Raw genomic sequence first — 19,207 nt, 5'->3', positions numbered from 1 at the left:
GTGAAGAAAAATTGTTTACTGGCTTAATTGATTGTAGGTTTTGGATAAAGTGTGACTTGATTGTAATAAATCTAATAAATTGACTCACATATTTGTAAATATAATTTGTGAAATATTTTGTGTTGATATTTTCATGATTTATTTTCACTATGCAATGATGTAAACAAGGGGCTTGAACTTGAATGACATAAGAGAATTAATTAATAATTGGAAATCTTTTATTTATTGTTTTTAAGAATTCACTTGAAATGTTATGACCCCATTTTAGTTATAAACAAAGAAACAAAATAAATATTAAATTGTGAAAGGATGTATTAAGCATGACAAATAAGATTAGGGTTGAGGTTTAAGCCAAAAGAAAAATAATTGAGGGAACATGACTCCAATTTATTTATGAGAAACATGGAGAACTCAATTATGCTATGAATTATTCAAAGAGCAAGGGTTTCTTTAGGGTTTGCCGAGCATTCTTGAGATAAAACTTACCATTACCAAAAATTAGAAATAAATTTAAATTAAACATTGAATCAATTTAAGTGTTACGTAAGCAGCTAGTGTTAGTTCAACAAATGTTTTCTTATCATAATCAGTGTCCTTTTGCTGTGAAAGTCAGAACAAGGGAGTCCATGAATTTTTATTTATTTAATTTGCCCTTTGCTGGAAGAATTAAAGATTGTTTAAGATTAGCATCTACAAAGAGATGCTCTCAGCCTTTGACTTTCCCTCTATTTAACCTCTATGCATTCTGCCAATTTGTAGCAAACTGAAAGAATTCTTTTAGGCAAAATCATGGGTTACACTACTGAAAGTACAAAGATCAAAGACTGTGTCACCGTGCCCCCTCGAGAAGGTGAAGTAGTTCAGGTGCGCCGGAGGCCTGATCCCACCGTCGACTGCATGGTATCGGGAAAGAATCAAAGGAAAAACAAGAAGAGGAGTTGTTTCCTGTTATGTTGCTCTAATGTCGAACTTGAAAATGAAGAAGACAAAAGGAAAGCTTTTTCATTCCTGGAGAATAGTAGCAGATCTTGTATGACCATGTGTTTTTCCAATTTTGAAGTTGGAGCAAGACAAAGTAAGATGCTGCCCTTGCTTAATTGTGTTTGTACATAGAGTTCTAGTATTGTTTTGTGTGAGTTTTGAATGTTGAGAATTTTATGATTTTGGACAGATGAGTTTATGTTTAAAAGTTGTATAGGAGTTTGTTGGTTTAAAATTATGTACTGGGTTTGATGCTTTTGTTTCCTACCATTGGCTTTGCTTGGGCTGGTCTGTGCTCCCCAATCCCAGAAAAACCATAGTATCAAGCAGGGCTTGATCCTATTTCACAAAACAAGGGTAGTATTTTATGTATGAAGTGGATTTCAGTAGCCAAACATGAATTGAAACAAGCAATGTATTGTTAGAAAAAACATTAACATGTAAGAAAACTATGGATATAGACCTTTGTTAATAGGGTTGCAACTAAACTCCTCTACAGAATCTGCGTACAACTTGTCAAGTTTGTCTCTAATTTTGGAAATCTTTAGGGTCAAAGTTTAATATTTGATAAAAATATAAAATAGTTTAGAAGGAAAAAATTCAAGTGAAAATTATACAAATAACTCTGATTATGTGTTAGGTACGAAATAAAAACATTTTTTAATAACTATTGTATGTTAAGATTGCGCATATTTAATTAAGTTCAACGGTTTTTCATAAAGTTAAAAGCATTTATCATTTAATCAATATCAAAACCTCGAATGATTTTTTTTCAATGAGAATGATCAATGAATTTTTAAAAAAATCATCGGACATTCTATTACGAGTCTAATACTTAACAAGTTTCATAGCAAAATTGCATGCTCTAGTGTTATAGTGAAAATTGAAAAAGTCAAGTAAAACTAGATCAATCTATCAACAAAGAAGTAAATTTTTGATATCCTTTTTTTTTCAACATATAACATAGTTTAAAAAGTGTAGATATATTTTTCAAAACCTGATATAAAGAATGCCACACTTGAATAGAACCAATTGATAGCTTAGATGCATTTTATTATACTTAATAAAGTCCTTAGGGTAATATTTACTTGTAAGGTTATAAATACTTTCAACATCAAACAATTCAGAATCATTCTGAAGTTCTAAAGATGTGTCAAGAGTGTGCAACTCCACCACATTTTCGTTAAATCTTATATCTAATTCTTGCAAGAGGAAGAGGGGTGGCAGAAGTGGTGCCAACCCTTAGTTTTTAATTTTTTTATTTTATGTGTATAAAATTTAAAATATAAAGCTTTGCCATTTTTAAACAAATCAAATGATTTGATTTTGAGCAGTGGTATTGAAATTATTTTCCTTTTCTTTTCTTTTCCTCTTTTTTTTCTTTTTTTCGTTTTTTTTTCTTGGTAGAAATCCAAATTTTGAAATTATTTTTCTTTTCTTTTTCTTTCTTTTTCTTTTTTTCCTTTTTTTTCTTGATAGAACTCTTTAGTTTTTTTAACCCTTCCTTTCTTTTTTTTTTTTGAGTTTTTTAAACTGTTCATTTTTTTCTTGTTTTCTTTAGTTTTCCCCTTTCTATTTTTTTTTTCGTGAATCAATTAAATAATTTTTTTTCTAAACCAAACAAGTATACTAAACCCTTTTAACTCATATAAATTTTGAAATCCCTAGATTTTTTGATTTGACTTATATTAACTTTTTTAGTTTTTATAGCAACTACAGATCGTGCATTTTCAACAAAGACGAAGTTGCATAATAAGATAGAAGATGATTTTCTTACTAATTCACTTATCTTTTATATTTCACACAAAATTTGAAATCCCTAGATCATTTGGTTCGACCTATATTAATTCTTTCAGTGTCTATAACAATTACAGAACATGCATTTTTTACAAAGACCAAATTACGTAAAATAATTTTCTTGTTAGTTCACTTATTCTTTACATTAAGAAATAGATTGCTATAACTATTGACATGAATTTAATTATTAATGAATTTGAAAACATGAAAGCACGTCGATACGATGTCTAATATGAAAATTATCATATTGTCGATTAAGTCTGTACGGTGTCAACATGTGCAATTATAGACACAATTTTAATTTATATACACTTTTATTTTTTATTGCATTTGTTTGTTTTTATCTTATTTTACTTTAATTATTTCATAATCTAAGTCCACGCTTAACCGATTTTAAAAGGGGTCTTAATCCTTGGGTCTATGGCCCAGAAACAAGTCCAAGAAAGACAATTAGAAGAAAATCGGATTAAACAGGACTAAAGCAGACAAAATGATGAGTAAGGCAGGATTAGTTAAAGAACCTTTCAGAGAATACAAATAGCAGAATGAAAAATGGGCAACTAGTAGAAACCAGAAATCGTATAATGCAAAAGCTCTGCCAGGTGAGATTTAATGCACCTGGCAAAGGCAAAATCATCTTAGGATCAACGACTGATCGGTTGCCTAAGAGGACATTTTCAGCCTCTATATAAAGAAAAGTATTTTCAAAGAAAAGGAGGAGGTCAGATTTCACAGAAACCCTAGAGAGGATTTAGATAAAAATTTCACTACCTAAAAACCTAGCAGCCATTCCTTTCAACCAAAAAAACCCTAACAAATCCCTAGAACAAAAAACAAAAACCTAGCTTTTATTCTACCAACCAAACACCAAGCTACAATAAAAAAAACTAAACACAAAAAAAGCCACGGAAAAGCAATAAAAACAGAGAAATGGGGAAGCGGCAGTAGGTTCAGGTTTTAGTTTTTGCTTTTTAGATCAGAGAGATTTAGGGGTTTATTTTCGATTTAAGGAGGTAGCGAGGAGCTTGGAGGCTATTGATCAGTTGTGAGAGAGAGAGGAGGCTGAAGGTTTTGGGGTTAGGGTTTGGATTTAGAGAGAAAGGAGAGTGTCGTCGGATAAAGAAAGAATATGAAAGGTGGAAATGAAGAGAGGGGAAAGGACAAGGTCAAATGGGAGCTGAAGAAGAAAGGAGGAATGGCGGCTAAGAGAGTAAAAATTCTAAAAGAGAAAATAAGGTTCCAATTGAGGAAGAGATAAAAAGAAACGACGTCAGTCCTTGCTAAAGGAAATCTTCCTTCGTTGCACCAAACGGTGTGCTTTGAAGATGCAAAATAGGCTAAGCCGGCACATAACCAGGCCAAGTCCGTGATACTCCTCGAGCAAGCTTTAGGCCTCAAGCTTGGTTGAAGAGAAAGTGCGTAGATCCGTGACCTTGGGTAAATCTTAGCCCAAGATTTGGTATGGCCTTGGACTCTTTTAGTTATTAAGCTTTGTGGTTGATTTGTTTACTTTGCATGCATTTGCATTGTTTGCTTTGTTGTTAATTTCAATTAATGTATAATGTATTTATACCCCTTTTGATGGCCATTTAATGTAAAACTGAATGGCAAAAAATGTGCAGAATTACATGTCGGCGCCTAGACGTCTAAGTTCTGTTTTGTGGCTTGTTTTAACATGCTAGACAGTGCATTCGGCGCCTGGGCGCCCAAGCTTTTGTCAACACTGACTGTAGTCAGTCAGTCAACTTCCTCTGCATTTTTGACCACGATTCCTTTCAAATTGGGTAAAGTTTTAAACATCAAAGTTGTAACTCTTTCTCTTAACTTTCTGTAAGTCCAAGAATTGTGTCAATTGGATCTCTTTAACCGAGTTATGCTCAAAACATTGCAGCATGTTTGGAGGCCTTTCTTAAGCTACTTGCACCATCCTTTGTTGTTTAAGTTCTAAGTTCTTTCACATCCTTCAATATTAGAAAATCAATTAATTAGAGGCTGAAATGAGAGATTTTAACAAGAAATTCATTGAAATTGTATAAATGATAAATGCCATGATATAAATTAAATTACTACTACTAAGTATAAAATTAACTATAGATTACTTAAAACTAGAGAACTTAACTCAATTTTAAGTTTCAAAGATGCATAAGATAACTCTATATAATAGAGTTATCAGCATGCCTCACTCTGCCACTTGTAGTTTGTAGAGAGCTTTTACTCAAACACTAATCAATTTTATCCATTTTTTTTACATAACCTCTAATCAACTGGTCATGGAATATGACCAAATATATGTTCAAATTTATTTTTAAATTAATATTATTCAACTAACTATGGAAATTGAACCAAATATTATGTTCAAATCCATTTTTCAATTTTTTCCATTTTTTTTCTCAGTCCCTGACCAAACTGGCTAGTTTAATTTGGTTCTGAAAATACAATCATTTGCGCTCCTAATTTTCTAACTTCAATTCACTTCTAACTTCATAAATATGTGAATAAATATTTTTACAAAAGATCAATTTTGTTATTTAAAACTAGTGCATACATTTTTTTTTTGTTCTTCTAAAAAAAGTGAAAAATAAGAATGTGAAAGTGTAAAAGTTAATTTCAGTAATCAATGTGCATGGTAATTTTTAACAAGATAAATTCGAATTTAAATTTTTTAAATAAAATAAACGTACACTTATTGATAAAATACAAAATATTCTATGCATCGATGTGTTGTACGGTAGGTTTTTACTAATTGAAGTCATATGAGTAAGTCATCACATAGTTTTCTAAAACAAGATTCCAATATAAAGCAAAGGAAAACGATAGAACAAACTAACAACAAATCCACTATTAAATAAAACAATGAATTCAATATTAATGTCTCAATTTTGAGCCAAACCCTAAGACTCATAGCTATTGAGAAGAATACAAGAATTATGATATGGTACAAACTATGCAATGATGGTAATTAGTGGTGGTTTTGGCCCTAGTAATGGTTGTTTATACAAGATATTAGGTGAGATGGTATATCTGTTTCATAAGTGGTAAGTGTAAGAAAGGCATAAAGATGTCAAATATGCATAAATCAGTTGCAAGAAGACTGAGGAAATAGACCTGTGCTGACAGGCACTCCAGCGAACTCTCCTGCAGCAGCTATACACAACTTGGACCCTTCATTTATCTCATCACGTTTCTTCTTCCAGTGATTCAACTCAGCCTCTAATTTTGAGATTCTTGCATCCATGTTGTAGAGTAGTGTGATTCCTGGTAGACCAAAGTAAGCACAGGCAATTTTCTTCAAATGTTCCATTGCAAATCCAGCACTGAAATTAATGCGTAGAGCATCCTTGATTGTATCTCTCCACTTAATCATTTTGTTCTCGGTAACTTGCTCAAGCTGTAGATCCTCCATCTCTTTGATTGTAGCACAGAACAGAATGTAGATTGTCTCAGCAACATCGGGATTGATTAGACTTGCTGCAGAAACATCACCACATGCATCATTGATTCTCTCAACAGTAGGAATCAGAGACAATGGAAAACTGTATCTCCCAACTATTCTCTGCTCCCCCTCTAAGCCTGTGAAGTCTGAGAGGTGTACATTACTCAAAACGTCTTCATCAAGTTTCGTAAGGAATTTCCTCATAGCCGTATCAGCAGGGCACATAACACTTAGATAACTATCTTGATTTTCTGGACCACACTCATGGATAGCAACTCTTCCATTTTGGTTCACCTCATTCTCAAGTAAGAACAAGTCATTTATTTCCAAACCATCAACCTGAAACAAGAAGTTGGAAAACATATCATGTTTCTGGAATTGTAAATTTAAAGAAAAAGTGCATTTAGTTTGAGATGTCAAAGATATTGAAGGTATGATATATATATATATATATATATATATATATATATATCAATCTATCTTAGATCACTAAGTACTAGTACTTATTGAATGATATGTAATTTTCAGATATCCCAAATTACAAATAACTTCATTTCTGTCAGGTGATGATCCTAAACCTTCTAAAGAAAAAAGAAAGTTTTTAAATTTTAGGGCCAAAGAGACTTTTAATTAGAAAAGTCATGAAAGATTTCTAAACTTTTGAGGTTCCTCCTATGGTAATTTTTCAACATATCTAAAATTGGATGTAGTCAAGGAACTTGAAACTATTAGCATACCCCGTCAACAGCTCCTTCAATATCAGAGTCCATCCTGTGGTGGTCCTGCAAGTTAAGAGATAGATATGTGAGAGATTAGTGGTAAATTTTGTAAATGTCTCACACCAAATATGATAATAATGATTTGTAACCTTAATCCTACCGTGTATACAGCTTCTTCATAATTAAAGCCCACTCCATGGTGGTCCTGCAAGTCACGAGAAAGGATGTGAGAAACAAGTAATTGATGCTGATAGGTCTTAGTTATTGCATAACAGTAGACCCAATTTCTCTAATAAATTAAACATCAAATATTACTCCAAAGTGATTCTTCGAGATAGAGGAATTAAGCAATAGATAGGAATCTAAATAAGTGCATTGGAGAAGGAAAAGAAAACTTATCATGATAATTTCTATGTTCCCAAGTTAACAATATTTTCTTTGCATTAGCAGCAATAAGAAGGAAGATATCTGCCAACCTATGACAATATATTTCTTTCTGGTCTGAAACCTATGACAATATATATAATATGCCACTTTTGACAAGAATGGTCGTAACTAATTTTACGGGGGAAATATTGATATTGACCATTGTTATAAGTTCGCCAAAGATATTAGACAATTAACCAAAGAGAACTAAAGAAATGAGTTCCTGGAATAATAAAACTGACTAGAAGCAAGTTTGTGTATTATTCTACTTTATAAGCCAATACTTGCTACCTGGACATGAACAATTTGATGATCAAGCTGGCTGGCTGGTTGGGAAATATAACTGTCTTGTCTCTGTGTATCTTCGGTTGGAAGTTTTCCTTTGGATTTCAGTTTTCTGAGATGCTCTTCTAAGTGTCTGCTCTTAACAGACAACCTTCCATTTTCCTCTTTTAAGTGTCTATTCTCAGCACTAAACTGCTCATTTTTCTCTAGCAAGCGTTTGTTCTCAGCAGTCAGTTCGTTTACTTTTGTCTGCACAAGAGAAAACCAACATCAAAGGAAAGATACAGACATGCATAGCCAAATACATGCAGTATCAGCTTCATCAGGGCAATAGAGCCTTGATATGTCATAATCATATAAGTTCCCTCATGTTTTCATTTGGAGATAGCATAACCTCATATACAAACAACTTTACCAGGAAAATGAGTAAATAAAATTGAGGAAGATAGACATTTATGTTTCACGACCTTCTGGTTTAGCCGATACTTGATATCACACTGTCTTTTGTTTTCCCTTCTCTGATCCTCATTCAGTTTAGGTCTGCAACGTCTTGCTCTTGGTTGTTCTGAAGCTTCAGATGGTTCCCCTTGAACCAATTGGAATTGGTTTGCTTGAGAATGCACAATTCCCACGTTTGTATGCTGCCGAGAGTTCCATGCTAAAGCATTGTTTAATTGGTCATACATTGGACCATATGCCATCTGTGAGGTTAAACAGGGACTCGTAACTTCTGATGTAGTTTCCTCCATGTCCCGGATGCCAAGTTTTTGCTTTGCGGATTGAAGGATCCCAAGTTGATCTGGACAATTGAATAATATAATAATCTTAACTACATAGATGTGAATAACTCATAATATGAATGATAAGGAAAACATTCCACTCAACTTAATTGGGTTTGAAATCAATTAAAATCTTGTTTTTTTTTTGAAAAGAGGTAAATAAATTGGCATCATATATTCCAAGATAATTTTAGGCAAACTATTCCACCAGAAGAAGCATTATCAAGTTGCAAATCCGAAGTTTCATCAGTTAACGAGACAAACTTTAACATATTTCATGTCTGTATATATAACATAAAACCCATCTCCACCGCCCGACCATATCTTCGCTTGCTTCCATCAATTCTTCCTTCCTTCGCACAAGATGATATGGTATCCATTTGTTGATTTGAAGGGTGCACTAGTAGCTCCAACAGCTGTGCTGAAGGCAACTTCCTGAAATGGGCCAGCCATGTTACCCCGCGGAAACCATCCTGAATCTCCACCCTTCTTCCCCGATGGGCATTCTGAATATTCTTGAGCTATCTTTGCAAATTCAGCTGGTGGGACCTTATCACCATTGCTAAGCCAACCATCTTCCAGTTTCTTGTAAGCTTCATTGATCTTCCCCTGCTTCTCACATAAGATGTGCCTAGCTTTAACACAAGTGCAGGTGCCAAGCCCATCTCCCTTCTCAGCTTTCCCTTTACCCTTTGAAGCACTCGCATCACTTCCACTTCCGGCTTGTTTACCTTTTCCTTTGGCTTCCTTATCCTTCCCCATTTCTCAAAAACATGCTTATTTAAGTATAAATTAAAGTAAATATGTGAGGGAACAGCTTCAACGACACTTACAAAGGAAGTCAGGTGGTAAGATTTTGATGAATTGATAGTCAATGATATAACTATCCAGTTAATAGAGAGAGCTAAAGGAAGAACATGTACTGAGTTAGTTAACTATCCATTCGTTTTACTTCAAACGTATAATTTTAAACACTTTATGGCCAGCAAAACTCATCCAACAGAACACTACCAAATTATAGCTCACTCTTAAATATCCAAAACTCTTGGTGCCCACCAATCCGAATCTCAACATCAATTTTTTTTTCTTTAACTCCTTACAGACTGTAAACACTACATTCACAATGTCTAATTCATCAAAAGAGAAACTAATTCAACAACAATATTAAACAGCATGCAAACATAAATGCAAAATAAACAAAAAAAAGAAAAAAAAAAAAAAAAGAAAGAAAGAAACTGGAGAGAATGAAAGAAAATCAAAAGGGTGAAATTTAATAGAGGCGGAAATTTGATTAAAGGAACATGAATATAATAAGAAGAGTTTGCGAAGAGAGAAAGAGAGCGATTAAAATCTAAAGAGAAAATATTATTAATGATTAGATAGGAGGAAATTGAAAGTCTTAAGTTTCATATTAGACAAGTCTACCCAAGACTGAGGGAAAGGGGAAAACTTTGAGGAGATACAAAGGAACCCAGAGATTGAGCCTCCCACCAAGAATTCCCAATGAAGAATTTGGCAGTGGCTGTGCAAATTGATACACTGCAAGCATTATCTCTATGCACTTGATCTATTGCAATAGAAACTTCAAAATGGTAAAAATTAAAATAAAAATTAAGAGGTAAACATTTCAGTTGGCTTAGATCATTAATTGCTTGATTCATCATTCCAGATAAGCAGCTGATGGTGATGTCATTTCGTGATCATCTGAATACAGTTTGCAGAACAGAAAAGAGAAACACCAAAGATTCAAAGAGGAAATAAGTCAACTCTAACAGATGGACATAAGTCAGCTCTACCCGGATAAAAGAACAGGGGAAACAAAAGAATCAGCTTTCAGTGAAATCAAACAGCAAAAAGAAAGTAAAAAGAAGCTGATTCAACTTTGGGAAGTGAATGTGTAACCCAACTTGAATCTGTAAAGTATCAAACAACCAGCTTAAAGAAGGAAAGCCCAATGCTTACTACTATTAAGTTGAAGTCTTGGACCATAAATAAATTGCTACCCAGAATCACTGCCTTTTGCTTTGCTGCACCGGTTCCTGTTGTTCCAAACCTGAAAATTTTCCAAATCTTTTACAAGGTACAAAAACCAAGAACAAATGCAAATTAATTTAATAAAGATGTTATTCGTGGTGAGTATGGCTTGAGTGCTTCACCGTTCGATGACGACGAAAGAAAATCATTTTAACCGTAAGGATCATGACACGTGCATATAACGGCGCAGCCGCCATTTCCATCGCGCGGCAAGCGCACGTTGTCGTTCGTTTTGACACTGCTTGGACTTTCATGAAGTCCTCCACCACACCATTTATACTTTGTTTGAAAAATCACATAAATATTGCATTCTAGATAGTAGTCAAAACTGCATGACTTATTACGTAAACGTGTTTTTATCTTCGTTCATTTTTACAGTAAATGATTTCAATAAAAAGAAATATCGAATATGATGTAATATTTATAGAAAATTTAAAATAAATTTTAATTTTTTATTTTATTTAATAAATATTTATAATTTTAATTAATTATTATTAATTAAAATATTTCTTACCACTTTATACACACTTAACAATAATATAATAATAACGTAAAAAATAAATAATATTATATTATTATGTCATCATGTAATATTTATATATATATATATATATATTAATATTATAATATTTTATTTTAAAATTTTGATTTAATGTAATAAAAAATAAAATATTATTTAAATTTTTGTGAATAATTTAAAATCGTTTTGAATGTTTCGTCAATCATCAAAGAATCCAAATANATTCATTTCTTTTCTTTTTTTTTTCAGATTTGTTTCCAACTTCTTTTTTTTTTTTTCAGAATTTACCATTGTACTCTGGTAGAATTATTAAGAAACATTTTTTTATTTTTTAAGTTTACTCTGACGCTTGGGCAATTTAAGATATTTTTTAAAAATCTTATAGAGCTCTAAAACCCCTGTTAGAGTTTTAAAATTCCCATTTTAAAGCCTTGCACGTGACAAATGAGGAAACCCTTTTGGAGCGAGCAAATGTCATGGATGTCGTAATGACAATGGGTGGAGTTTGCTCTTTCATTCCCACCTTTCGCTTTCGATATTAAAATCGGTTTAATTTTACTAGCAAGGACGGCTGGATCTTCCTAGCCTTTTGGTTGCTTAATCCACTGCTAAATAAATTATAAATACAACAATTTCTTCATCTCCAATCCTACCTTGAGACTCTTAAGAATTGAGAGCAAATTCCAGTAAGCTCCAATACTAAAAAGATGATATCTGCGGAGGCTAAAGTTGGCCAAATTCAATGGGTTAAGGAGGCTGTCAGATTCAGCTGGCTCCATGAAAGCAAGGCTTGTGTCCTCACCATCGAAAGCATCATTGGTTCCATTCGAGAATTTGATGATATCACTCCAATATTGCAGGCTTTGGCTAAGCTCCATAGGTTGAGCATATAGAAGTGGATCCAAAGTGATGACGAGAATGATGACCGTTACTTTATTATTTTTAATTTATATTTATATATATATAACATTTAAAATATATAATTTTGTTATTTTTAATCAAATTAAACAAAATTACTCTTAATAGGTAAAAATTTATATTTTAATTACTCTACATGTAAAATCTTAAATCCGTCGACATTGAATTTTCAACATCAATGTTTAAGCAATATATCAAATACATATGTTAATAGTGTTTCAATTATAATTTTTTTTCTCAATGAAATAAAAATGAATAAGCTCACTAGAAACTAAAAGGGTAACTACCACTTGCCCTATAAAACTAACATTAACGGTAAAAACAAATTAATAAAGAACTTAGATCAAATTTACATGGTTAGCCTTAGCATAATGGTAGAAAACCCAAAGAAAATTAACGAATTTTTGTTGGAAGTCAATTTAAGTCATAAGGAGAAATTTGTCTTTCAATTAGTGTGGTGAAGACATGGAACACCTTTTTTATTAATAACAAAGTAATTAGTAAAATGTGTAATTTAATAAATGAAAATAAAATTGGAGTACCATATTATATATTTTTGAACTTTAGGTATAAAATTGAACATTTGACTATAATATAAATATTAATTATGTAATTATTCTAATTATATTGAAGAGTAATGTAAGAAAACAGTAAACTAACAAGAGCTTCCAAAAAAATTGAAGTAACCGCGTTAATTTGAGAACAATTTATGCACTAACAGCTAGATTTCCTAAGCTGAGCAGTACTTGCATTGAGAGATGATATTAGAGTTACCGTTGGATCGTGCATAATCATAAACAAATATAATATTATATAATATATATATATATATATATATATATATATATTTATGTATAATGAAGTTGAAATGGGCTAAAATTTAACAAGGTTAAACTAGTTGTTGAGTTGATAGAAGGTTACAAGATCAAGTTATTATATAGATTTATTTATTTACACAGTTCTCGGGCTTATCACTTACCCTTTGAGAAAAGAAAGGTTAATAAATCCTAAAGTTAATCTTCTTTACACAAATATCAAGCACAATTATTTTGGGGATCAAATATATGCACTAAGATTATCTTAGTTTGATTGATATCTTTTATTTTTTTTATTTTTATAAAAAATAAATGAATCAAAATACCAACCAAACAAATTAAGAATGTCATAAAAACCAAACAAGTGGTTCTTGTATTGCTAACTCAAGCCACTTCTTATATTTAGAAAAACAAAAAAAGGTTCTTGTTTCTAAATAACCTGTCACTCCATATTTATTTTCCATTTTTGAGCTCTCATCTTTTTCTCATAAAAAGTTATGTTGATAGTGTTGTACTCCTTTGTATCTGGCATTGATTTGTTGCTACATGCTAAACCAATCAATACTTAAATAAGCAATAGTAACATCAAAATTACTTGTCTCAAAGGCCAATTAAAGTTATTAGCCTTGGAAGCAATGGTATTGTTTCAACAATATTTTGTTTGTTTAGAACAAAAACAAAAAGTAAAGAAATCGAAACCACTATATATATATTCTCTATGAAATTGTAAATTACTCAATCAAAATAAGCAAACCTTCGTTATCTTTTCTCTTTTCTTATTCTAAGATTTCTATCTATTGTAAATGGATAACGTGGTATTCTTTTTAAGTCTCTTCTTGTTCGCACTTGGTGGTGTCAATGGATTTCCCATGAATGATCTAATAGAAAAATTACCCGGACAACCAAATGTTACTTTCAGACAATTTTCTGGCTACATTGACGTTGATGGAACTGCTGGTAGAAGTTTGTTCTATTATTTTGTCGAAGCTGAAAACGATCCAATGAATCGACCTCTCACTATCTGGCTAACTGGAGGTTAGGCTTTTGAATTATTCTTTTATTTTGTTTATTTTTTTCAGACCGATGAATCAAGGTTTGTTAGCAACATTTATTTGTATGTATTGACAAATGACAAAAAATACTTAAAATTGGTTATATGTTCAGGACCAGGCTGTGGTTCAGTTGGAGATGGGTTTTTAAGTGTTGGTCCTTTCATTACTACAGCTAATGCTCATGGTCTCCAGAGAAATTTATATTCTTGGATCAAAGGTTGATTTTTTTCTCTTTTTATGCTTGTGACTTGGGACTTGACATATAGATTTGTTTCAATATCTTTTGACTTTTGCTATGTACATATTTTAGTGTCAAATCTCCTATTCATTGATTCCCCTATTGGAGCGGGATGGTCCTACTCAAACACAAGCAGCGACTATGAAGTTGGAGATGATAGTACAAGTAAGATCATGTTCAACCCACTATTTTCCTTATTTTCTTTTATTTTTGTCAATATTTGGTAAAACTTTCCTTCATTGTTTCTTACAGATAAAGACCTACTTACATTCATACTCCAATGGTTTGAAAAGTATCCAAATTTTAAGTCTAGAGATTTATATCTTGGCGGATCAAGCTATGCAGGTTTGAAAAATAATCATTTTATTTGTCCATCTCAAAGTCAAATAAGTTCAGTGTAGGTTAATTGATTTTAGGCTTTGATGAAAACTTAAATAATGTTAATGAAAAATGAGAAGAATTGATCCATAATAACATATTTCATTTACCTTATAATAGTTTTATGTTTTTTTCAGGACACTTCATACCCAATTTGGCTAATGCCTTGCTTGATTACAACAAACAATCAAACAATTTCAAGTTCAACATCAAAGGATTGGCAGTAAGAAGAAACTCTATCTAACCACTCTAAATCCTTTTGTTTAATTAGTTATCTCAATGAAATATTTTCCTAACAATTTTAGATCTGTATACTTTTCTTTTTTGATTTGTAAATAGTTGGGAAATCCGCTTCTTCGAAATAAACTAGACACTTGCAATATATGATTTCTTTTGGTCACGCGGGATGATTAATATTAACTTGCACCAACAAATCTTGAAAGAATGCAATGGAATTGACGAAGACAACTATTCCAATAATGCTACCAAATGGTCTAAATTATGCCAAGAAGCCATGGAAAAAGCTGAATTGGCTGCTTTTGTTGTATCTTCCACTAATGCAGCTAAGACAAGCCACTTTGATGTTCTTCGTGCATCTTGTAATGAAAATTGGGAAGATCTTGTGTTAGGGAAGGAGGTATTCATCTTGTTTATTTGTGTATTAATATAAAACTTATTCGTTCTTCTTTTTATCTGTATTCTATATATAAATCCTTTTTTTGTTGCTACAGGTTACCAAGGTTAGCTATGAAGTAGATATGTGCATTCCTTTTAGAGCAGATTTCTATTTCAACATTCCGAAAGTTCAGAAAGCTTTTCATGGGAATCGAACCAATTTAGGGTATCAATGGAAGGGTTGTTTTGAGTAAGTTCTCTTATATATTAAACTTTGGCACATGGTAGGATCTATGCTAATTCTTTTTTGGATACATATGAGTTGTCCACAAGTGAGGTTGATTTTGAACATTGAATCTCGATTCTTTCTAAAGAGAGTTATAATTGTTAAGACAAGTTTAAATTGTTAATAGATTTGTGTTCAACGAGTCCAATGACTTGTAACTAATGCTCATACTCTTTTGTTTTTCCTTTTGAATTCTTCTTAATCTATTAGGAAAAGTGGTCTTAAATACAACGATGCTGATAAAGACATTGACATGCTTCCTGCTTTAAAGAAAATTCTCCAACAGTCTATTCCTATTACAATATTCAGGTTTGTATTACATAAAAATAAAATAAAACAAGTTTTAGTAAATAACTAAAGTAGAAATTCTGTGGCTGACATTTTTATTTTATTTTTCCATCCAATATCATGTTACAGTGGAGACCAAGATGCTATCGTACCAACAGTTGGAACCTTAAACCACGTAAACAAGTTAGCCAAGGATATGAATTTGAATTTGACAAAAGATGGAGCTTGGAATCATGAAAACAAGGTTATTGATTTATCTATTTTAATTATTTATTTATCATCTTTTCTTAATCAATACTATATTAATTTTTTTTATCAATGATCAGGGTGGAGGTTGGATGTACTCGTACGACAATTTATTGACATTGATGACCGTAAAAGGAGCTAATCATCATGTGACTTTTTCAAAACCATCTGAAGCTTTATTTATCTTCACAAATATTGTAATTAATCGATCACACTGAGTTAGCCAATCCCAACAAGACTTTGAAGTCTGATATTCTTTTCTTATTTTTCCATAAAAAAAAGGAAAAAAAAAAATCATCGAAATTTTATGTTTTGTTGTAATAAAATAGCATTGTTTTATGAACAAAGATCTTTTCTTTAATTTTAGTGTTGCTGTTTTATTCTATACTCAATAATTATGCATTTTATTAGGATACATAAAGGCTGTAGTAATGGTAGGACTAGATGAAGAAGAAAAAACAAAGAAAATTTTGTCACCGTATAAAAGTCCTAGGCAGAACCTTCTATATAAAAATTTTCTTTCTCTTTTTTTGTGTCTCCTCTCTCTCTCTACTTGAAGCACTCTTTTACAACCTGGTTGGTTGGAGAAATGTCTTAATCATTGCCCCTCTATTCTCAAAGAATATTTGTTTCTTCTTTGGTTGCCAAATGACATAAGGAATAGCCATTCCCCTACAATCTGTATTCCTCAAAATTACCCAAAATCAAAGATTAGCTAATTCCTCACGGCTTTTGCTATTTCATAGGTGGGAGAATAGGCGGGCAACAGGGGAAACAAAAGAATCCTCTTTCAGTGAAATCAAACAGCAAAAAGAAAGTAAAAAGAAGCTGATTCAACTTTGGGAAGTGAATGTATAACCCAACTTGATTCTGTAAAGTATCAAACAACCAACTAGAAGAAGGAAAACCCAATGCTTACTACTATTAAGTTGAAGTCTTGGACCATAAATTGCTACCCAGAATCACTGCCTTTTGCTTCGCTGCACCGATTCCTGTTGTTCCAAACCTGAAAATTTTCCAAAGCTTTTACAAGGTACAAAAAACCAAGAACAAATACAAATTAATTTAATAAAGATGTTATTCGTGGTGAGTATGGCTTGAGTGCTTCACCGTTCGATGACGACGCAAGAAAATCATTTTAACTGTAAGGATCATGACACGTGCATAAAACGGAGCAGCCGCCATTTCCATCGCGCGGCAAGCGCACGTTGTCGTTCGTTTTGACTCGGCTTGGACTTTCATGAAGTCCTCCACCACACCATTTATACTTTGTTTGAAAAATCACATAAATATAGCCTTCTTGATCGTAGTAAAAACTGCATGACTTGTTACGTAAACGTGTTTTATCTTCGTTCATTTTTATAGTAAATGATTTCAATAAAAAGAAATATCGAATATGATGTAATATTTATAAAAAATTTTAAACAAATTTTAATATTTTATTTTATTTAATAAATATTTATAATTTAATTAATTATTATTAATTAAAATATTTTTTACCACTTTATACTCACGTAACAATAATGTAATAATAACGTAAAAAGTAAATAATATTACATTATTATGTCATCATGTAATATTAGTATATATATTAATATTATAATATTTTATTTTAAAATTTTGAATTAATGTAATAAAAAATAAAATATTATTTAAAATTTTGTGAATAATTTAAAATCGTTTTGAATATTTCGTCAATCATCAAAGAATCCAAATACTTAATCATCTCTGGAGATATAAACGTGGTTTGACAAGTGCAAAATCTTGTGTACTGTTGCTGTCGGTATTTCCTGAAGGTGGACAAACAAAAGAGTACAAAGACTACGTGTCCATTCTTATGTGGAAAGAAAAGGAATTTACTTAAAACTAAAAAATGACCCGTGCGAATTACGGAAATCTCTTTATCTTTCTTTTTTCAACGTTGAGCTTTTGTTATTATCGTTGTGTTTTACAGAAGTTTTATCTGAAAGAGAAAAATTAAGTCTAGTTCTATTATTTTTTATGTTAAAAAAGATCTAAAAGAAATAACAAAGTTTAGCCTAATTGTTGTAAATTCATTTTCTTTTTTTACTTTTTTTCAGATTTGTTTCCAACTTTTTTTTTTTCAGAATTTACTATTGTACTCTGGTAAAATTATTAAGAAACATTTTTTATTTTTTAATTTTACTCTGACGCTTGGGCAATTTAAGATATTTTTTAAAAACCTGATAGAGCTCTAAAACCCCTGTTAGAGTTTTAAAATTCCCATTTTAAAGCCTTGCACGTGACAAATGAGGAAACCCTTTTGGAGCGAGCAAATGTCATGGACGTCGTAATGACAATGGGTGGAGTGCTCTTTCATTCCCACCTTTCGCTTTCAATATTAAAATCGGTTTAATTTTACTAGCAAGGACGGCTGGATCTTCCTAGCCTTTCGGTTGCTTAATCCACTGCTAAATAAATTATAAATACAACAATTTCTTCATCTCCAATCCTACCTTGAGACTCTTAAGAATTGAGAGCGAATTCCAGTAAGCTCCAATACTAAAAAGATGATATCTGCAGAGGCTTCAGTAGGCCGAATTCAATGGGTTAAGGAGGCTGTCAGATTCAGCTGGCTCCATGAAAGCAAGGCTTGTATCCTCACCATCAAAAGCATCATTGGTTCCATTCGAGAATTTGATGATATCATTCAAAGATTGCAGTCTTTGGCTAAGCCCCATAGGTTGAGCATATAGAAGTGGATCGAAGGTGATGACAAGAATGACGATTGTCACTTTATCATTTTAATTTTTTTTTTATTATATATATAAAATTTAAAATATATAATTTCGTTATTTTTAATCAAATTAAACAATATATTCTAAAATAGTAAAAACTTATCTTTTAATTACTCTTCATGTAAAATCTTAAATCTGTTTACACTGAATTTTCAACATCAATGTTTAAGCAATATATCAAATACATCTGCTAATAGTGTTTCAATTATAAATTTTATTCTCAATGAAATAAAAATGAATAAGCTTACTAGAAACTAAAAGGGTAACTACCACTTGCCCTATAAAACTAACATTAACGGTAAAAACAAATTAAAAAAGAATTTAGATCCAATTTACATGGTTAGCCTCTTAGCATAATGGTAGAAAACCCAAAGAGAATTAACGAATTTTTGTTGGAAGTCAATTTAAGTCATAAGGAGAAATTTGTCTTTCAATTAGTGTGGTGAAGACATGGAACACGTTTTTTATTAATAACAAAGTAATTAGTAAAATGTGTAATTTAATAAATGAAAATAAAATTGGAGTACCATATTATATATTTTTTAACTTTAGGTATAAAATTGAAAATTTGACTATAATATAAATATTAATTATGTAATTATTCTAAATATATTGAAGAGTGATGTAAGAAAACAGTA

The 19,207-nt window shown here is 31.5% G+C and overlaps 2 protein-coding genes and 1 pseudogene across 4 annotated transcripts; 1 reads left to right on the top strand and 2 right to left on the bottom strand.

Moving 5' to 3' along the window:
- Positions 5,595–16,847, bottom strand: LOC18594148. Of its 3 annotated transcripts, none has more exons than XM_018125179.1 (6): positions 16,730–16,847; positions 8,109–8,440; positions 7,645–7,890; positions 7,091–7,135; positions 6,949–6,993; positions 5,595–6,550 (listed from the first exon to the last, which is right to left on the bottom strand). In XM_018125179.1, exons 2-6 carry the CDS (start codon positions 8,388–8,390, stop codon positions 5,855–5,857), a joined length of 1,314 nt encoding a protein of 437 aa, XP_017980668.1. In that variant the 5' UTR covers positions 8,391–8,440; positions 16,730–16,847; the 3' UTR covers positions 5,595–5,854. The 3 variants fall into 3 exon arrangements, with proteins under 3 accessions (XP_017980668.1, XP_007021684.1, XP_007021683.1); XM_007021622.2 differs by lacking the exon at positions 16,730–16,847 and adding an exon at positions 10,383–10,508; XM_007021621.2 differs by lacking the exon at positions 16,730–16,847 and adding an exon at positions 10,383–10,508 and having other exon boundaries at positions 7,648–7,890.
- On the bottom strand, positions 8,581–9,622 carry LOC108662977 (peptidyl-prolyl cis-trans isomerase NIMA-interacting 4-like). The gene has a single exon (XM_018125180.1). It carries the CDS (start codon positions 9,180–9,182, stop codon positions 8,760–8,762), a length of 423 nt encoding a protein of 140 aa, XP_017980669.1. The 5' UTR covers positions 9,183–9,622; the 3' UTR covers positions 8,581–8,759.
- Positions 13,511–16,028, top strand: LOC108662740 (annotated as a pseudogene).

This window comes from Theobroma cacao, chromosome 7 (genome assembly GCF_000208745.1).
Source record: "Theobroma cacao cultivar B97-61/B2 chromosome 7, Criollo_cocoa_genome_V2, whole genome shotgun sequence".
NCBI lineage: Eukaryota > Viridiplantae > Streptophyta > Magnoliopsida > Malvales > Malvaceae > Theobroma > Theobroma cacao.
This window is presented reverse-complemented; position numbering and strand designations above follow the sequence as displayed.

Excerpts from the sequence above, each read along its gene's own strand:
- LOC18594148 (XM_018125179.1), bottom strand. The coding sequence starts at position 8,390 with ATGGAGGAAACTACATCAGAAGTTACGAGTCCCTGTTTAACCTCACAG. Across the intron at positions 7,891-8,108 it reads AGTATCGGCTAAACCAGAAG|ACAAAAGTAAACGAACTGAC; the intron begins GTCGTGAAACAT and ends TCTCTTGTGCAG. Across the intron at positions 6,551-6,948 it reads TTGAAGGAGCTGTTGACGGG|GTTGATGGTTTGGAAATAAA; the intron begins GTATGCTAATAG and ends TTCTTGTTTCAG.
- LOC108662977 (XM_018125180.1), bottom strand. The coding sequence starts at position 9,182 with ATGGGGAAGGATAAGGAAGCCAAAGGAAAAGGTAAACAAGCCGGAAGT.